At 47.5% G+C, this 19,249-nt stretch overlaps 1 protein-coding gene across 2 annotated transcripts in view; it reads left to right on the top strand.

Annotated features, from left to right (window-relative positions):
• Window positions 1-1,460: 1,460 nt before the first annotated feature.
• ICE1 (interactor of little elongation complex ELL subunit 1) overlaps window positions 1,461-19,249 on the top strand; it is a 59,373-nt gene continuing 41,584 nt past the window's right edge. For both annotated transcript variants that reach the window (XM_045999462.1, XM_045999461.1), the window contains exons 1-3: window positions 1,461-1,763; window positions 16,149-16,207; window positions 16,939-16,973. In XM_045999462.1, coding sequence (XP_045855418.1) covers window positions 1,680-1,763; window positions 16,149-16,207; window positions 16,939-16,973 — 178 coding nt within the window. In that variant the 5' untranslated portion in view covers window positions 1,461-1,679. The remainder of the gene's footprint in view (window positions 1,764-16,148; window positions 16,208-16,938; window positions 16,974-19,249) is intronic.

Below are 19,249 nucleotides of genomic sequence, written 5' to 3'. Positions count from 1 at the left end.
GAAACAGGCAAAGACAAAGGCAGGAAGGCGTCAGGGAGAGTTCTCAGTGCCGGCGACAGGAGGTGCGCTGTGGGTGCGGGCGGACCGCCCAGAGGAAGGAAAGGCTGAAGGCTAAGCTGGTGTTCCCACTAAAGTAATCTGGAAACAAAACAAACCACAATGCTCACTTGGGAAACCTTAAATTAAAGGGAAAACCTATCTGTCTGGGATCCGAAGCCAGAAATGGAAAATCCTCAGGGCGCATACATGGTCTCCTCTCCCCTTTCTCTAATGGGCCCACGGCGGGGTTGGGGTGGGGGTCGGTCTCCCAAGGCATGTCTGCTTCGCGCTGGGCTGCTGCGCACTCCTTCCCCTTTAGGCCTGGCTTCTCTCTGCTCTTGGGTAAACAGACCCATCAAAGCAGCTCCTCTCGCAGGCGCCATCTGAGGCGTCAGGGACAAGAAGTGCAGCTGTCCGGTCTAGGATACCGGGCTCTTCACGCACAGCACGTGCCAGCCGCAGGTTCTGGGCAACAGGGCGGGGGTGGCTTGGGGCAGGAACCAGACGGCTTTCGTGGAAGGGCGGTTCCAGCTGCAAGTCCGTGCGGAGCGCTTTGGCAGGGGCTGGCGCGGTCCGCACGTCCACTCCACAACCGAGCGCTAAGAATTCGGACTCCATCGCCAGACGCCGGGAAGGCTCGGCACGTTTCTGCGCAAGGCAGCGACCCTGGAGAAGGGCATCCTGGTGGCGGGGGAGAAGGTGAAAGACCTCGTTCAAGATGAGGGTCGGAGCCCGACTGTACCCAGGAACCGCGGGGAGAGGGTTTTTAACTTTTTCCCTCTGAAGAGGCATGAACCCGGGATCTGGCGGTGGCTGGCCGCGGGCTGACCGGGCTTCGGGCCGCGCGCGGGCCTCCAAGCCGACGAACGGACGGCAGGGGGAGCGGGCAGGAAGGACGGCCCCGCAGAAGGACGGACCGCCTTCGCGAAGGCCGCGGCGAGGCGCTCAAGCGCACCCGGCACGGCCTCAGGATCGCTCGGGGGCGTCCGCCGCGCGGGCCGTCGGGAACCATAGTCCTCCAGCGCCTCGGGGTACCCGGCCGGACTCGCACAGAGCGGTTCCCTCCGGTTACAAATCCCACACCTGCCCGTCCGGGTGCGGGTCCTTCCAGTCTAGCAGGCGCCTGAGTGACGTCATCACGGGGGTCACCGCCCCCTCGCTGAAGGCTTTAGGTGTCTATGGAAAGTCTGTCCCACCTCAAGCCGGCAATAAGCGATTAACCCCCTACAGGGCACAAGGAGCGCCCCTCCGGTGCCTCTCATCGACCTGACTCTTCCTTCGTGGGCGCATCTCCCGTCGCCTCGGCCCGGTTCCCCTTCCCATTTTGCTCAGGCGGCACTGTGGTCAGCCCCATGCCGCGGCGAGGGGCGGGGCGACCTAGGGCGGGGCGGGGTCCTGGCTGAGCCGTGTCGCGTTCGGGGGCCGCGCCGGGTCGCGTTTCTCTCTAGTGCCCGAGGCGGCTCCGTTCGGGAGAGCCTTTCGCCAGCTCCACGGGGACCTCTGTGCACGGATGGACCCGCCCGGACCCGGCGGGAAGCGGCCTGGCAGGCGGCGGCCCCGGCGGCGTCAGCAGAGGGAGGACAGGGCCGAGGCCGCGGGTCCCTGAGGCGCGCGGGCCCACAGGGCCCGGCGTTGGCACCATGATGCCGGGCGAGACTCACTCGGCGGCGCCCGGGACGGCGGCGGACCTCTCGCGGTGTCAGGGCTGCGCCTCCCTGCAGCAGGTGCGGCGCCTTCCCGGGCCCAGGGCACGGAGGAGCTCAGCCGGCCGACGAGGGCGAGGGCGCGGGGCTGGGGGTCTGGGGGTCTGGCCGCGCAGGCTGCGCCCCCGCGCGCTGCTCCCGCTCCGCGGCGGAAGCTCCCCCTCCTCCCCTCCCCGCTCCCGTTTCTACTGCAGTTTGGGGAAACCGCCTCTCTTGCTTTGTTGAGGCTTGCAGCCCAGGACCCGTTTGCCGGGATGCGGGTGGGGGGGGGGGCGGAGTGAGCGAGTTCGGGAGGGCCCCTTCCTTCACTTACCCGGTCTCAGGGCTCCCCGGGGCTGACTTGGAGCTTGACGAGTGATGGGCGAAATGCAGAGGGAAGCTCCCTCTCGGAGGGATGAGATTTTCGATTGCTCTGGTTCACCCTGAGATATTTTTTGCCTGGAGACGCGACGTGCGGGTTGGCTGGGAGGGTCATCCGTCAGTTAAAGGGTTGCAGTACTGGAAGTTCCTAACAGCAGAAGGGCCTGTTCTCCACAGTGACAGAAGAGGAGTTACTAGTGTCTGACTCCAAGGCCTGTGAGGTAGTGGGAATTGTCCCAAGTACTCATTTCCGAGCAGATCCTCTTCGTTGTCCGATATCCAGAGTTTCTTAGCGTCTAGGGTCAGTGCCTTTAATGGCAAAGTAGGACACGCCCTCCCTCCTAGATTGAATTAAATTATCACCCTTTCTTCCTAGTGTTCTAGGCACCAGGGTCACAGTGGTGAACAAAATAGATGATCTGCTCTTAAAAGTAAGACACGTGTCCACGTCCGACTGTAGAGTATTTTAAATATTCCGAAAATAAAGGAGGAGTGGGAATGGTGGTCTTGTCTCTTGGCTGGGTTGGTGGGCAGGATGTTTTTGGGGAGGTGAGATGGGGAGATCTGGATGTTGAGCAGAAGAGATGTGGGAGGAACTTTCTCCATGGAGGGACTAACAGGCGGGAAGGATGTGAGGTGAGAAGGAGCAGGGTGCCTTTAAGAAGCGGACCAGCGTCTGGTTGACATGAGCTCGGTTCAGAGGGGAGAGTGGCTGTGGTGAGGAGACCAGAAAGGAATGTAGGCTACAGGCTATCAAGATAAGCTGCCCTTTTTTTTTTTTTTTTAAAGTGCATTATCTGTGTGCTGATCCCAGATGTTTTAAGTATACAGAACAGGGGACAGGAAGGGATCATGCACTGGCATTCTGGATGGAAGGGAAACAGTTAAATCTTTGTTTGAGTTGAGCAGCACTGTGTAGGCGTATATACCTGCATTTTTTCCCTCCTTAAAACCCCAGGAGCATGAGTGAAGTTCTCTTGCATCTTTAATAAATTGTATTTATTCTTTGTGCCAGTTTCATCCTGAAAGTATTTATAGGTCACATGCTGTGTTTTAGGCAATGTGATTGTAGCAGCAGGAAAAAAGGCAAACATTCTTGATCTCTTGGAGCTTCCATTCTAGGAGGTGGGAGGAGATAGATTAAGCAAGTTACATGAGAAGGTAATATGGTAGAGAAAAATTAAGCAAAGAGAGTGGAAAGGACAAATGGGCCAGGAAGGGGTACTGGCTGGTGGAATTTATGTGGGAAGTCCTTGGAAAGCCTTTCTGAGAAGGTTATATTTGAGCCAAGGTGGAGAGAGAAGCACCTCTGGACGTACTTGAGGAGAGCGCCCCATACAGTGGGAAGATCAGGTGTGGAGGCCTGCTGCGGGCGTGCTTGGTGTGCTTGGGAAGAGGAGGCGGCCACTCTAGCTGGGGTGGAGTGAATGTAGAGGTCTTGTCTGTTCTGGGCTGCTGTTACAAAAGGGCATAGACTGGTGGCTTCTTAGCAAGAGGAATTTATTCCTTAGAGTTCTGTTCACTGGGAAGTCCTAGATCAATGAGGCATGGGCAGATTGTGTGTCTGAGATGGCCTGATTCCGCTGTTTTCTTGCCCTGTCACCTGGTGGGTCATCTAATGGGAAAGCCGAGCTTTGTGAGGTCTTCTTTAAAGGGCACTAATTCCATTCATGGGGGCTCTGCTCTTATAACCTGATCACTTCCCAAAGGTGTCCCAACATACGAATTTGGGGAGGGGGGGGCACAAAAACAGGTATAGCAGTCAGGAAGTCCATCAGTAAAAGAAGGTTGGGTTTGTGTGGGCCCTTAGACACCATTGCAAGGATTTGTGCTTTTACTCTGAAAGGATAGTGAGTTGTTGGAGGCGCCTCTGCAGGAGAACAGCTGGCTTGAGTTACGCTTTTCAGTTGTGGATCTGGTCTCTCCAAAAGCCTGATTTGCCCATGGCAGCTCTCATCTTAGCTAAAGGTGGCACCTGGCCGGAAACTTTAGGCGTCTTCCTTGGTTCCTGTCTTTCTTTCACATCCTGACCACCTTCATGACTCACCCCCTCCTCACTGGTCGCTGCTGCTTCCAGTCCTGGAACCCAGTGTGCTCTCTGGCATAGAGGTTCTGGCTCCAGTCTCCTGAGGACACTTCCTCTTCCCCACTCGCCGCATTCCTCCTCGTGTTCTCAGAGCAGCAGTCTTTCAGTCCAGGGTCTGCACACCTGTTCCTCCAGGGGCCAGATCCTCAAGATGTAGGGCTTGTGGTCTGTTGATAGGTCCTCCACCCATTGTTCATAGGTCCTCCACCTGCTTGGACAGGGTGCAAGCAGAGCAGGCAGCAGTAGAGGGGTGGGCCTAGCTGGGCTCCAGGGGAACTGGATTTACAAAAGCAGGCCCTGCCTTTTCAGATCTCTTTCCTAGGTCAGAATACTTGCATTTGGGTTTTTGCCTGGAACATCTTTTTAGGGGAAGAGGATGATTCGTTACGTGTAGAGTCTCAAATGAAAAATTTTCAAAGGCAGGCTGAAAAAATAGGTTCGCGGCAGATCATTGAAGATCTTGAATGCTAACCACCTTTAAGTTTTATACTTATTTTTCCAGGGTTATGGAGTAGAGAAGGATTTTGCACATTACCACGGAGGAGCTGTGTTTTTGGGGAAAATAGCAGGCGGTGGTGTACAGGTTGGGTGGGAGGAGGTGCAGCTGGCTGCGGAACGGTATTTTCCAATGCGCACTGCTCATAACAGTCGCCTGGGTGTGAAGCTTCCCAGGAGTGGGAATAGGAAGCGAAAGGGTCTCAGTGTGGGACACTACCAAGGGGGGATGGATTTCAGATCTGGGGACGAAAAGATCCAGAGATTAAAACCAGAGTGACGGAGAGCTGTTAGAGGGAAGAGAAGTGGAAACCAAGACAGAAGAGGTGTTGGAAATGTGGGATTGAAGTTCTGGAATGAGGTCAGAGTTGGAATTTTCAGCTGCTTTCACATTTGCCGTTTGTGGGACACGGGCCCCCAGAGCATCTGATGGCCTGCTGAGAAGATCGAGCAGAGGCCTGGCTGGGTTGGCGCGGAGTTCCTTTGAGAATTTTTTAGGGGGAGAGATGGTGATAGGAGAACGGGTGAGCGTGTTCTGTCCTTTAGAGAGACTTTGAGAACCTTTGTGGCACATCATGAGACGAGGTGCCGTCCTCAGGAGTCGTTGAGGGGAAAGCTGGCTACTGACGGGAGATGGGCGTGAAGTGGTGAGAGAAGGAAGTAGGGAAACACGCACTTAGGAGATGAGGGTGGGAAAGTTTGAGAACGGAGCAGGTGTCAGTCAGGATACATCACCTTAGGAGAGGCTGCCAGGATCCCTCCTTGAGAGACACTTGCGTCAGAGAGCCTGGCGGGTGCCCTGCACGGAGAAGGTGGCTGGCTGGGTGGTTTCACAGGGGCACTTTGCACCTGACCGGAAATGGGCAGGCAGGCTGCAGGTGTCTCCCCGCTGGAGGTGGTCGTGGCCACACCGTGCTCGTTCTGAACCGCAGCGGGAAGCTGTCTCGTGGTGGGGCCGTCTTGTCTTCTTGCTGGAACTCTTTCTCCCTGTCGTCTTTGCAGCGGTGTTGACAAGTGGGTGCCATGTCTGTGACCTGGCGCGCCATTCGCAGGTTTGTGGGTTAACCGCCTGTTTGGCATCCTTTGTTTTGTAGTCCCTCGGTTCACCTCCTGTCTGTGGCCCCTGAGTGATGGTGATGGTTGGTCACGGAGCTCCAGTCCAGGGTCCCTACGGGTTGCTGGACGTGAGTAGTCACATCGGAGCAGCGTGGGTCCTTCCTGTGGGGGCCGTGTGCACTTACACACTTCTAAAGCTGAGTTTTAGAACTCAGAACTTGTGCCGCACAAGTTCCTCTGTTCTGGTGGAGGAGAGCCCCCTCTTCACGAGCATCGTTCACTGCAGAGCAAAACAGTTCAACGCTTGGGAATCCTGGTGAGAGAGCGCATGGTTATACTTTGGAGCTCATGCCACTACAGTAGATTCAGAATAGATGGTGTTCGGCTGCCCTTGGTGCAGATTTGAGCCTGTTATTTATATGAACTTGTGTTGGACGCCCAGTGATAATTGCCAGTGGTTTGAACTTCATCGTCTGGAACCTAAGTCATGATTTCTCTGAGATGCACTGATTTGTAAATGATTATATGACAAAGAAGGCTCACAGAATTGTAATTCATTCCGTGAGTAAACATTTCTTGGGCATCACTGGGTCTAGGATGCCATGCCTTGTTTTGGAATACGGTCATGAACAGAAGAGGCTTGGGGCTGCAGTTCTAGTCGGGGTGACGGATGGTGAGAAAGCGACCACAGAAGGAGTATATAAAATAAGTACCATGCTGGGGGGCATACAGGGGAGCCTGGGAGCACCTAGGAGGGGCAGGGGAAGGCTTCCTGGAGGAGGTGAATCTGAATTGAGGTCTGTGTAAAGGATGGTTCTTAGTTGAGTAAGAGAAAGAGATGGAAGGAACATGTTGTGGACAGAGGGCGCCTTGTGCAGAGACCGGGGTGGGAGAAGGTAGTTCGTGATGGAGGAGGCATGATGTGTGCGGTCAGGGCAGCCGAAGACTATGCATGTAAGACTGGGGCCTGCCTTCCCAGGAGGCAGAGCCTCTCACCTCATTTGGTGGAGAAGTTCCCTGAATGGAGTTGGGGGTGGGGGGGGGCTCACAACGTCCTGCCTTGTTCCAGTCCACTCTGTGCAGAGGATGTCCCATGGGGGTCCTTGAGCACCGCTTGGGAGATAGATACACTCAGCTGTGATGCAGGTCGGTGTAGACTTTACCTAAGAGCAGTGAATAACAAGTTAACAGGTAGGAGGAGGAAATGTCGCGTATCAGAGAGGATTCAAGCTGCACAGTGAGCCGGATCACCCCCAGCAGAGCACTTAATGGGATTGGTATGATTTTTAAAAATAATTTCTTTTGAAATAACTGAGAACTTACAAGGAAGTCACCAGAATAGTACCAAACACTCTGGTATTCTCTTCACCCCATTCACCAGGTGTTCAGATGTTTCCTCCTTGGCTGCGTCATCATTGATAGGCACACACACGCTTTCTTTGCCCCGCACGCCGCAGGGTGTGTTTCCCCACAATCTGAACGCTTTCCAACGGAATGAGCCTTCAGTCCTCCAGTCTGGACATGAACGTCAGGTGCTGCCGCTCCATCCCCTCCCCCTGGCCCTCCGGGTATTGCTTGTGGGCCCAGGAACCCCGCCTGCCTTGCTGGTTCTAGGTCTGGTTGGGGACATGTGTCGTAGAGCGCTGTCGTGTCTGTTCAGCCTCCTCCAGCTGAGACTTTCTCTGCCTTTCATGTGCCTGAAAGCTTAAAGAGCACATTCTCGTATTCTCCTTGGGAGGGTCTGGAGACTCTGTGGGAGGTCACACTGCAGGTATTCCCAAACCCACGCCCAGTTTCAGTGTCCTCCTGCTCACCAAGTGGCTTAATATAGTGAGAATGTACAAAGCTCCACTTGCCAGGAGAAAAGGCCATGGGGTGGGCCCTGCGGAAGCCCAGGGAAGGTGACTGGCCTCACTGAAGTTCTCCAGGAGTGCGCTGGGACATGGCACAGTGTCTCTTGGGCACGAGTTCCATATGCCTACCTAGAACTTACCCAAATTCCAGGCTCCCAGAAGGAAAGCAGGTTTCAGCATAAAGCACATCATGTAGTTAAGCCCAGGGAACCACTCTTAGCATTGGAAGAATGGTGGGAAACCTCTAGAAATCCAAGTTCTCAGACACCACCAGGGGCCCACCTTCCTAGCAGGCCTTTCCAGGGACAGTATCTCAGACCTGCTGGGTTAACTCTGCACGTACACCTTAGTGGTTGAGCGAGTGCTCTGGCCACCGGGTTAGTAGAGGCCAGAGATGTTACTGCACGGGGCACAGGACAGCCACCACAAATAAGAATCTTCTAGCCTATAATGTGAGTGTTGAGGTTGACTTTGGCAATGTGCTTGTCCTGTTATCACCTGTGTTTATCTGCTCCGTATCTGCACACTACTGACTCCTTTAGTATTGCCTTTTTCCCAGCCGTGCTGGCATCCCCGCTCCCCACCTCCGCCCCAGGAATCCTGGCTTGCCCCTTGACCAAGGTTATTCTGCTGCCCCCTCCTCGCCCTGTGTGCTCAGCCACTGTGTTGACTCCACTTCTCTGAGAAGGGAGGGAAGAGAAACATAGCCTGGATTTCTTTTCCCCAAGTGCTAAATGTTCACAGTGACATTCCAGAGGATGTTGTGTGGATAAAATTAAAAGAGTGTGCTTAAGAAAAGGAGCAAATGGGGAATGAAAAGTAATAGAACGTGCCGCTCTGGGAATTGTATTAGCTGTATAAAGGGCAGCTTGAGGGACCAAGCCAGAAGCCAGAGAAAGAAGAAAGATAGATGGTGGTTAGGGGAGAGGACTGGGAGGAAGCCTGAGCATTGGAGTAGGAGTTCCAGAAGAGCAAGACCACCGGGAGAGAAACAGCAGTCAGGGGAAGCACATCACTTTGAGCTCTCCCGGAGGGGTGCACCCTGCACCTCGCTGCCTCCCAGAGACTGGACGACGGTGGGGTGCAGGGTGTCCCCATAAATGCACACAGGCTGCTGAGACCCAGCCTCCTGCACGCCCACACTTCCGAGATACGTTAGAAATGGTTGCAACCATCGTAAAAAGCATTTGGACCAGAATGGAGAAAAACAAGAGCCTGTGTTGTTAGGGTGCCATGGTATCTGCCCGAATTTGAGCTCTGAGGAAAAAGTCAGGACCTGGAATTCTGTAGGAAGCTGAGACTTCGTCTGTGCTCCGTCTCCGGTTTTTCCTGTGTCATGTTTTGTGGTCTTAAATTCTTCTCTTTATCGAATATACATGAACACCGTTCAGAGAGGTAGCTAGATGTGCAAGACGTGTGAAGCCAGCCGTCAGTTCCCTGCTGACCTCTCCCCTTCCGCTTTGAACTGTACTGTGTGTTTTGTGATGAACTCTAGTATCGTGAAATAATAGCCTTCTATTGCTACTTCTTGTTTTTTAGTGTAGGGCATATTCAATTTCTGCCTTTGGAAGGTGCAGACTGAACTCCCCTTCCACTCTGTACCCCACCTGCCTGAGCATCCCTCCTGGAACCCCCCCACCCCCGTCGTCTTAGCCTGCATAGGGTTTTGCTTAAGTCATTACTCAGAGTGGATGTTATTATCACTACGTGTTATTCAGAGCTATACTCTGGAGTAAATTATGATTATTTTTCCTTTCCCGTGTGTTTTCTTGTTTCCCCTGATGAATGATGATATCCTCGATTCAATTTGCTCATCTCAAAAATGTTAAGGACATTTACCATATGCCAGGAACCGGGTTAAACCCTTTCTGTGGCTTATCCTGTCTACTCCCTAGAGCTGGCCCACTCTGCCCCTCCCAGCGTTTCAGTCCTCTTCTCTGTAGAATTGGAAAGGGTACTGAGGCAGGGGGAGGCTAAACAAACTTGCCCAAGGTTCACTCAGCCAGAAAGAGGTGGGACAGGAATTTGCATCCAGCTGCGTGTGACTCTAGAGTCCGGTTTCTGCACTGTTTCTTGCATAGTACTCACCATTACAGAACGGCATCTGGAGGCAAGGTGGAGAAGACGAGGCCAACTAACAGCTGGAAGAAGGATGGAAGCGGGGGCGGGGGGATCACTTGTACTTAAAAAATCGTAATTTAATTGCATGGCGAGTTTTACTTGGAATTCTCTGCCAGTTAGGTAGAAACATACTCTTTTTTTTTTTTTTTTCAGCATAACAGTGTTCATTGTTTATGCACCACACCCAGTGCTCCATGCAGTACGTGCCCTCCCTATTACCCACCACCTGGTTCCTCAACCTGCCACCCCCCACCCCTTTAAAACCCTCTGGTTGTTTTTCAGAGTCCATAGTCTCTCATGGTTCATCTCCCCTTCCAGTTTCCCTCAACTCCCTTCTACTCTCCATCTCCCCATGTCCACCGTGTTCTTTGTTATGCTCCACAAATAAGTGAAACCATATGATACTTGACTCTCTCTGCTTGACTTAGTTCGCTCAGCATAATCTCTTCCAGTCCCGTCCATGTTGCTACAAAAGTTGGGTGTTCATCCTTTCTGATGGAGGCATAATACTCCATTGTGTATATGGACCACATCTTCCTTATCCAGTCGTCCGTTGAAGGGTATCTTGGTTCTTTCCACAGTTTGGCGACCATGGCCATTGCTGCTATAAGCATTAGGGTACAGATGGCCCTTCTTTTCACTACATCTGTATCTTTGGGGTAAATACCCAGCAGTGTGATTGCAGGGTCATAGAGAAGCTCTATTCTTAATTTCTTGAGGAATCTCCACACTGTTCTCCAAAGTGGTTGCACCAACTTGCATTCCCACCAACAGTGTAAGAGGGTTCCCCTTTCTCCACATCCTCTCCAACACATGTTGTTTCCTGTCTTGCTAATTTTGGCCATTCTAACTGGTGTCAGGTGGTATCTCAATGTGGTTTTGATTTGAATCTCCCTGATGGCTAGTGATGATGAACATTTTTTCATGTGTCTGATAGCCATTTGTATGTCTTCATTGGAGAAGTGTCTGTTCATATCTTCTGCCCATTTTTTGATAGGATTATCTGTTTTGTGTGTGTTGAGTTTGAGGTGTTCTTTGTAGATCCTTGATATCAACCTTTAGTCTGTACTGTCATTTGCAAATATCTTCTCCCATTCTGTGGGTTGCCTTTTTGTTTTGTTGACTGTTTCCTTTGCTGTGCAGAAGCTTTTGATCTTGATGAAGTCCCAAAAGTTCATTTTTGTTTTTGTTTCCTTGGCCTTTGGAGACATATCTTGAAAGAGTTGCTGTGGCTGATATCAAAGAGGTTACTGCCTGTGTTCTCTAGGATTCTGATGGATTCCTGTCTCATGTTGAGGTCTTTTATCCATTTCAAGTTTATCTTTGTGTACGGTGTAAGAGAATGGTCGAGTTTCATTCTACATATCACTGTCCAGTTTTCCCAGCACCATTTATTGAAGAGACTGTCTTTTTTCCATTGTATATTTTTTCCTGTTTTGTCGAAGATTATTTCACCATAGAGTTGAGGGTCCATATCTGGGCTCTCCACTCTGTTCCACTGGTCAATGTGTCTGTTTTTATGCCAGTACCACGCTGTCTTGGTGATCACAGCTTTGTAGTAAAGCTTGAAATCGGGTAACATGATGCTGCCAGTTTTGAGAAACGTCCTCTTAATGCTTTCACGCCACCAGATATTCTAGCGCTTTCTTAACGGAAAAAATTCCCTCCTGAGCCTTTGTATCTGCTGTATTCTGGGGAGCAGCTCCCTTCTGGGATTCCCCTTACCTCTGTTTTGGTTGCTGCGTCATCTTGTCTGGGTTTACTTCCATGCTTTTGGTGGATCGTGTTTACATCCTTTAGTACCTCCCTAAGTAAGGATGTCTGGGAAGTAAATTTATAGGAATTCTGCAGATTTAAAAATGTCTGTTTCACCATCCCAATCGATTGGTAGCTTGTACAGGTTTTATCTTGGAATTCACTTTCTTCAAAATCTTGAAGACTTGTTTTCTAGGTCCTAGGTAGCTGTTGAAGGCCTAAGCCACTCTGATTCCAGATTCTTTGTATATGAGGGTTTGGTTTTATTTTTCTCTTGGGATTTCTGTAGGGTCTTTGCTTGTCTCTGATGCTTTGAAATTTGGTACTGGTGTTCCATGGTTTGGATGCTATTTCTGTTTATGTGCTGGGACCTTTCAGTTTGGAAACTTCTGGCTTCAGTCTGAGATTTCAAGAATATCACAATTTCTTTGACTGTCTTTTCTCTTACTTTCTGTTTGGAACTCATTGTTGGGCATGTGAGGACCTCACACCGATACACCAGTTTTCATTTGTCCTTGTTCTTTCTCACGTCTGTGTATTGCATTATTTGGAGGAACTTTATTTTTTATCATCAAATCTTCTGAGGCTTTTATTTTGCTTCCTTGTCTTTAATTTAGTTCGGTAGTTTTAGATATAATTCACATAAAATTCATCCTTTTTATGTGTACAATTCCGTGGGTTTTAGTGCAGTCACAGTTATGCAACTCTGTCACCGTTTTGTAATTGTAAGTCACGTTCTTCTCCATCCCCCTCACTGCGCCCCTGCCAGGAGCCCTCTTAGGCATTAGCAGTCATTCCCTGTCTCCCTTACTCCCAGTCCCTGGCAACCACTAATCTCCTTGTCTTTGGATGTGCCTGGTGTGGACAATTCATATGAATGGACTCGTGTGGCCTTTTGTGACCAGCCCCTTGCACGTAGCACAGCGTTTTCAAGGTTTATCCCTGTGGTCGCAGGGGTCAGTCATTAGTTTTCATTGCCGAGTAATCACGTGGTATGGCTGTGTGATATCTCATTTATTCATCATTTGATGCACCTTTAGCATATTTCTGCTTTTTGGCCAGTGTGGATAATGCTCTGAGTCACAGAGTTCACGTTGGGCATGGATGTGTGTTTTCGGTTCTCCTGGGCATGGTCCTTGGAGTGGAATTGCTGGATGACATGGTGAACTGTGTCAGACATTTGAAGAAATTGCCAGACTGCTGTGCTGCAGCCACTCTGTGTCAGCCTCGGGCACAGAATCCAAGGCCCGTTTCTCTGCGTCCTCACTGACGCTTGTCATCTGCCATTTTGGTTTTAGCCATCCTCGGGGGTGTGGCTATTTTTAATTTTTAAGAGCTTTTAAAAAAAATTTCTAGGAACTATGTATATCCCTTTCAAAAATATTGTTGCTTTGTGAATATAACATTTATCTCTAACCGTATTACTTTTTGAAGTTTTCTTCTCAGTTTTTGTTTACTCCAAGTTGCTTTGTCTTATTCGGGTCTCACTTTGGTGTTACAGGTTTTTCTCTGATACGTGGAAATCCATGATTGTTCCTGTTAAAACTGTTGGCTAATATGTTCACTGGAAATGCTGAGTGTGTGGGGCTTCTGGACTCTGAACTTTGTTGCAGAAGGTCTGGTGGGCCATTTATTGGAAGGATATCCCGTCAGTGCTGGTTAGATGTCCTCAGAGAAAGCACTTTCTTCTCGTGTCTAGAGGGCAAAGGGTTGGCTGCCACTATCTGGGAGCGTAATGGGGACAAGCAGGTGGTCAGGGTCAGGTTAGTGTGCACAGGGCTGCCTCGTCCCTTTGTTTTTGGCACAGTGGTCACAGTATCCCAGGCAGAGAATTCTTTAAACAGCAGACCTTTTGCTGGATGGTGGGGTGGCAGAGAGATGGGAATTTGCGGATTTAACGCTTCTAAGGAAGCTTGCCGCTAGTCCTGTTCATGCTGCCCCCTCCCTCCTGTCTCAGAGCACCCCAGCGTCACAGACTCTCCCCTCTTCCGACCTCTCCCACTTTCTTGAGCCTGTTAAGTCAGTATTCTTGAATCTGCTTTCCAGTTTCCATTTGTCTGTTATTCGGCTTTTATCTTTGTGGGTTTTGCCTTTGGGGAAAAAGTTTCTTGGCTTCAGTTTTAGCTGCCTTTTAGGGAGGGAGTCAGAGTGCCCAGAAATCTGTTATTACTATATAATGAAAGGATGTTTTTGAATGTGGAAAGCAAGATATACATTAAATACAAATATGGAATGGTGCACTCATTGTTCTTTTGACTTACGATGTTTAGAGTTTACTGTATAGAATATTAGAATGGTTAAAGATATGAAAACACAAAATAAGAGCACATAAGTAGTAGAATAACAGAGAAGAATCCTTTTATTTTAGCATCTTGGGTGCAATAGAATTTTCTAAATATATCAGGAAAACAAAACATTTTAAAAAGTGAAAGATTTGGCTCTGAATATATATATATATATATATATATATATATATATATGTATGTATTTAAGATTTTATTTATTTATTTTACAGGCAGAACATAATTAGGCAGAGAGGCAGGCAGAGAGAGAGAGGAAGGGAATATGGCTCCCCGCTGACCAGAGAGCCCGATGCAGGGCTTGATTCCAGGACCCTGGGGTCATGACCGGAGCCAAAGGCAGAGGCTTTAACCCACTGATCCACCCAGGTGCCCCTGAATATATATATTTTTTAAAATGTTATTTATTTATTTGAGAGCGAGCGTGCGGGAGAGAACAGGAGCAGGAGGAGGGGCAGAGGGAGAGGGAGAAGCAGGCTCTCCACGGAGCAGGAAGCCTGATGTGGATTCCACCCCAGGGCTCCGGAATCATGACCTGAGCCAAAGGCAGACTCTTTTTTTTTTTTTTTTTTTTTTAAAGATTTTATTTATTTATTTGACAGAGAGAGATCACAAGTAGGCAGAGAGGCAGGAAGAGAGAGAGGAGGAAGCAGGCTCCCTGTGGAGCAGAGAGCCCGATGCGGGGCTCGATCCCAGGACCCTGGGATCATGACCTGAGCCGAAGGCAGCGGCTTAATCCACTGAGCCACCCAGGCACCCCCAAAGGCAGACTCTTAAGGGACTGAGCCCACCAGGCATCCCTCAGCTCTGAATATTTAGAATTTCTGCATGCCTACCTTTGTGGTTGTATTTTAGTGATCAAGTGACAGACATTATGTGTATATTTGTAACATTTAATGAAATGTTGCTATTCAAATATCGCAGCTCATAGGAAAGTGCAGCCGGACCAGTGAGCAGAGTTAAGGTGCTATTAATAAGAGAGAAACTGAATGGCAAGAGATTTCTCAGTCACACTCCTAAAGAAATATAAGTGGAAAAATATGGCTCTAAGATTTTCATAGCTCATAACTATGCAGGAAGCCTATTTGGACTTGATCCTAAGGAAGTGAGTATCTCACAGGAATGGGCAGGGACAGTGATGGTATGCGGATGGTGGAGACAGAAGAACCCGAGTGGCCTTCAGTGGCGCGTCGGTCGACTGAGCACATGCAGGTGTCCTTTACGTACGCAGGACCACTTCTGAGAGGAGAGCCACAAGGAGGAATAGAGATTTTTAATTGCTGGTGGGAGTAAAAGAAGACAAAGTGTTTGTTTTTAAGATTTTGTTTATAAGAAAGCCTGTGCGCGCTTGCCCCGGGGTAAGGGGCGGGGAATGGAGAAAAAAGAAAGGGACCTGGAGACTCCGTGCTGAGCATCAGTGAGCATCAAGCCCCTGATCAGACCAAGCTGAAACCAGGAGTTGGTCAGACCGAGCTGAAACCAGGAGTTGGTCGGACCAAGCTGAAACCAGGAGTTGGTTGCCCAACGGACTGAGACACCTAAACACCCCAAACTTAGACTTCTTATTTACGTATTTCTGTGTGGACCTTTTTTACTTTAACTACTACGTTACATACCTGACTGCAAAGGAGATGCCCAGACTGCTAGTTAAGGGAAATATTTCTGTAATTCTGAAAACCATTTGGATTATCTAGAAAAAGATGCTTTAGGATAATCAGTAAAAACAAGTTCTTCTGAAGTATTTACTAAAGAAATACGAAGATATTAAGGGAAAAAGGGCCTTGAGAGAAAAAAAATAGGTTTTTAAATCTTAGTAACATTCCTAGCCGTGTTACTGATGATGTTTTCCTGTTGAACTGATAGCAGTAACTTAGAGCCAGATTTGTGCTTGGTCTCTAAAATATATACATCCCTTTAAAATGAATTTTTCATTGAATTTCCTCCCTACTTCAATTTTCTTATTCTTCCCATGGTATTTTTGGTTTTTTTTTTTAATGATTTATATGGCTTTTTGGTGTCTTAAATCCTTTCAGAGACAATGCAGACTGAGTTGTAGACTGATGATTACTGGTAATTGGTGAACTAAAAATAGTAAATACATACCAGATTCCCACTAAGAGCATACAGAGAGAGAGTCTGCACACCCCCTTACTGTCAGAGAGAGCGCTGTTCACCTAAAGCAAGATTCAGAGAGGTACAGCATGGGTTCAAGATCAGAGTAGGTCTGTGTTTCTCTGCAATGGAAATAATCCCTGTACGTATTTGTACGTTTATGTGAGAGTAAATATGTTCACGTTTTACAGTAAGTCACATGGTATGGAAAATATAATCATTCATATCACAGAAATAAGAGCTGACTGTAGTTTTTTTTTTCTTTCAGAATTTAAACGAGTATGTTGAAGCACTAATTACCTTGAAGCAGAAAATCATTAATACAGAGTGAGTATGTTTTCCTGTGTTTTGTTGCACTTTGTGAACCTGACAAACAAGCCAGAGCGGGTGGTGTATTAGGCCTTCAGTCTCTCACCTGAGCCCCTGGGCTGTGGGTCATGGTGGAACCCTGGTAGGCCTTGTCCACAGGCTGAAGCCTGTGTTGTTGATTCAGAGCCGTTTACAGCAGGCCTACAGGTCAGGAAGTGATTTTTCCTAGGGTGGCAATTTTTTTTAAAAATAATATTTATTTATTTATTTGACAGACGAGATCACAAGTAGGCAGAGAGGCAGGCAGAAAAAGAAGGAGGGGAAGCAGGCTCCCTGCTGAGCAGAGAGCCCCATGTGGGGCTCGATCCCAGGACTCTGGGACCATGACCTGAGCGGAAGGCAGAGGCTTTAACCCACTGAGCCACCCACGCGCCCCGGGTGGCAATTTTTTTAAAGCTGTTTTCTATCTTTAAAGCCTTCTTAGCTTTAGGACTGGAGCTCGGATTTCCTCACAGTATTTCATAGCCAAGGTAGGAGATTTATCATTGTTTTTAAAGTTCATATATCATTGCAGTGCTTTAAAAGAATTGAAGGTGGCGTATATGTGTGTACGTGTATACATATTTAATTAATTAAACATGTTTTGTTGCAGGAGGCCTAGGAAGAAAGGTGCCTGGCATATTTTGAAACATGATTTCAACAGTATTTTCTGGATCAGAAAAGTAACATAATTCTTTTCTTTGTTGCAGTAATTTATTAACAGAATATCAGAAGAAATGTGATGATATCCTTTTACTAGCTTTTTCCTTTGAATTTTTATTTACTTATTTGTAGTTTCTTAGAAGAACCGTGGGAATTGTCAGTTGAAGGTAGTGTTTACAGCCTCTAAAGAGGGAACCCTTCTGAGCAGCACAGTGAACAGGAGTCTTTACCTGTGAGCACATGATTGATGATGGTCTCTGTTTTAGAATATTCTGTTTTTGTCACTGATTTTCATTTTCTTCATGTCTCCTAACTTTTCAGTGGGTAGGTCTTTTTCATTTGTACTTGGGGCATGACAGGTTCTTCAGGCTTAGGAATAAAGTTAAGCTGAATAGTGTATTGCGAGAATTTCTCAGGGTTTTTGTAAAGCCTGCAGTGTAGGAATATTCGGAATAGTGGAAAAAAGGGCTTTTGTTAATTAGCTTTATGATTTGTAGAGAATGACTGTAGATAGATGGATAGATAGATTGGTCTCCATAATCACAGTGTGATTTTGTATTTACCAGACAAGTTTGGTGAGGATTTGTTCAGTAACCATTCAGTGCGCCTGTAGTGTAGTTGGCCTCTGGTGAGATATGTTATTGGTAGGGTGAAAATAGTGTGTGTAATTGACTTTTCTGCATTTCTTGGTGAAAACACCGTGAATGAAATCTCCCATGAAAATTAGCATGGATGTGTTTTCAGGGATTCACTGAAGTGCCGCTTCAGCCTAGGTCTTGGGACAGATGCTGCTCTTCAACTTTGGCAGGAACTCCAGGCCTGCTTTGATAGGGTTTCTGGCCTCCCAGAACTTCCACATGTTCACTGATTATGTGTTTGTGTTGGTACTGTCATGTCTGACTTGTCTGATTAGAGTAATAAAATCAAGGCATAAGACTTAGATTTTTTAGTACTGAATTTTTACATTAACAAATGTAGGTCAGTGAAAATTTGTCTTTCATTTGTTTAAATTCTCAGTCTGTTAAACTATAAACGTCTAGTATCACAAGAATAGTGTCTCTGATTATGAAACCTGTACAGAAACAGTTATTATAAATATTTTAATTAGCTAATAAATAGGAGATAGGTAGTCAATTAATTCCAATATCAGGAGAGTGTACTTTCATTATATTCTTTTTAGCATAAACTTTATGAGGTAATTACACATGTAATCTAGCAGGGAAATTGGTTTACTTTTAAAAATGTATAAAATTTTTAAATCGAAATTATTAAAATAGTTTATTAAAAATTGATAAACCTTGGAATTATGTTGGAATACCCATTTGGTGATATGGTAATCTTCTTCATCCTTGGGTACAAGTAAATATTGATTCTTTTTTTTTTTTTTTAAACACATTTGGTGTTTGCCCCAAATACGTATTTTTTGTACCATAGGTGTGCAGTAGTTTGCTCTTCCAACCCAAGGTGCTCATGGTGCCGGTTTAAATGGGTTTTTTATCCTTTTTTTTTAGAGATTTTATTGGAGAGAGAGAGAGCAGAGGGAGAGGGAGACTCTCAAGCAGACTCCCCACTGAGCAACGAGCCCCATGAGGGCTCCATCTCATGACCCTGAGATCATAGCCTGAGCCAAACCAAGAGTCAGATAGATGCTTAAGTGACGAAGCCACCCAGGCGCCCCTTGATTTCTTACCTTTTTGTGTAATTCTGACTGTTCTGTTAAGTTTATTATTTCCTTTTTCGGAAGGAGTGGATACATTTTATTTCATCAGGTATTTTTGAACTTCTCTTTTTTGCAAGGACTGGTAATTCAGGGTGAGTATAATCCCTAATCTGGAGAAGTGTATTTTCTGAGGCGTGTTGTTACAGAGACATGTTGTTACAGACATTGGCCCCCTCGGGGTGTATGCACAAAAACTTGTAGGGGGTGAAATTTAAAAGGATAATTGTTTTCACTGGCAGCATGAGATGGGAAATGAAGTTACCATATTGCATAAATTGTGAAAGTGAGAGATTATCTAGGTTTTATTGTTTCTTTTCTCGTTACTCATTGAGTATAGTGATATCTGGTTCTCCTTAGTACCTGACTCATGTTTGTTGGAATTATGCTCTGGACTATTTGAGAAAATTCAGGTTAGGCTTTTTGGGGATTTTGTTGTTTATAGGATCCAAGGTAGTGTTCATTTGTTGAATATTGCTTTGTGTTTATTCTCCAAACTCAGTGTTAATCATCGATGTAATTGAATGCCTTTTAATTTAGAGAAGTAGATATTTTGACTTTAGGTACATGTTATGGTAAGTAGAGTAATTTAGTAAAAAATTTTTAACACTGTGTTATAAATGGACCTTGGAATATTGTTT

The sequence above is a fragment of the Meles meles genome, chromosome 3, assembly GCF_922984935.1.
Source record: "Meles meles chromosome 3, mMelMel3.1 paternal haplotype, whole genome shotgun sequence".
NCBI classification, from domain to species: domain Eukaryota; kingdom Metazoa; phylum Chordata; class Mammalia; order Carnivora; family Mustelidae; genus Meles; species Meles meles.
This window is presented reverse-complemented; position numbering and strand designations above follow the sequence as displayed.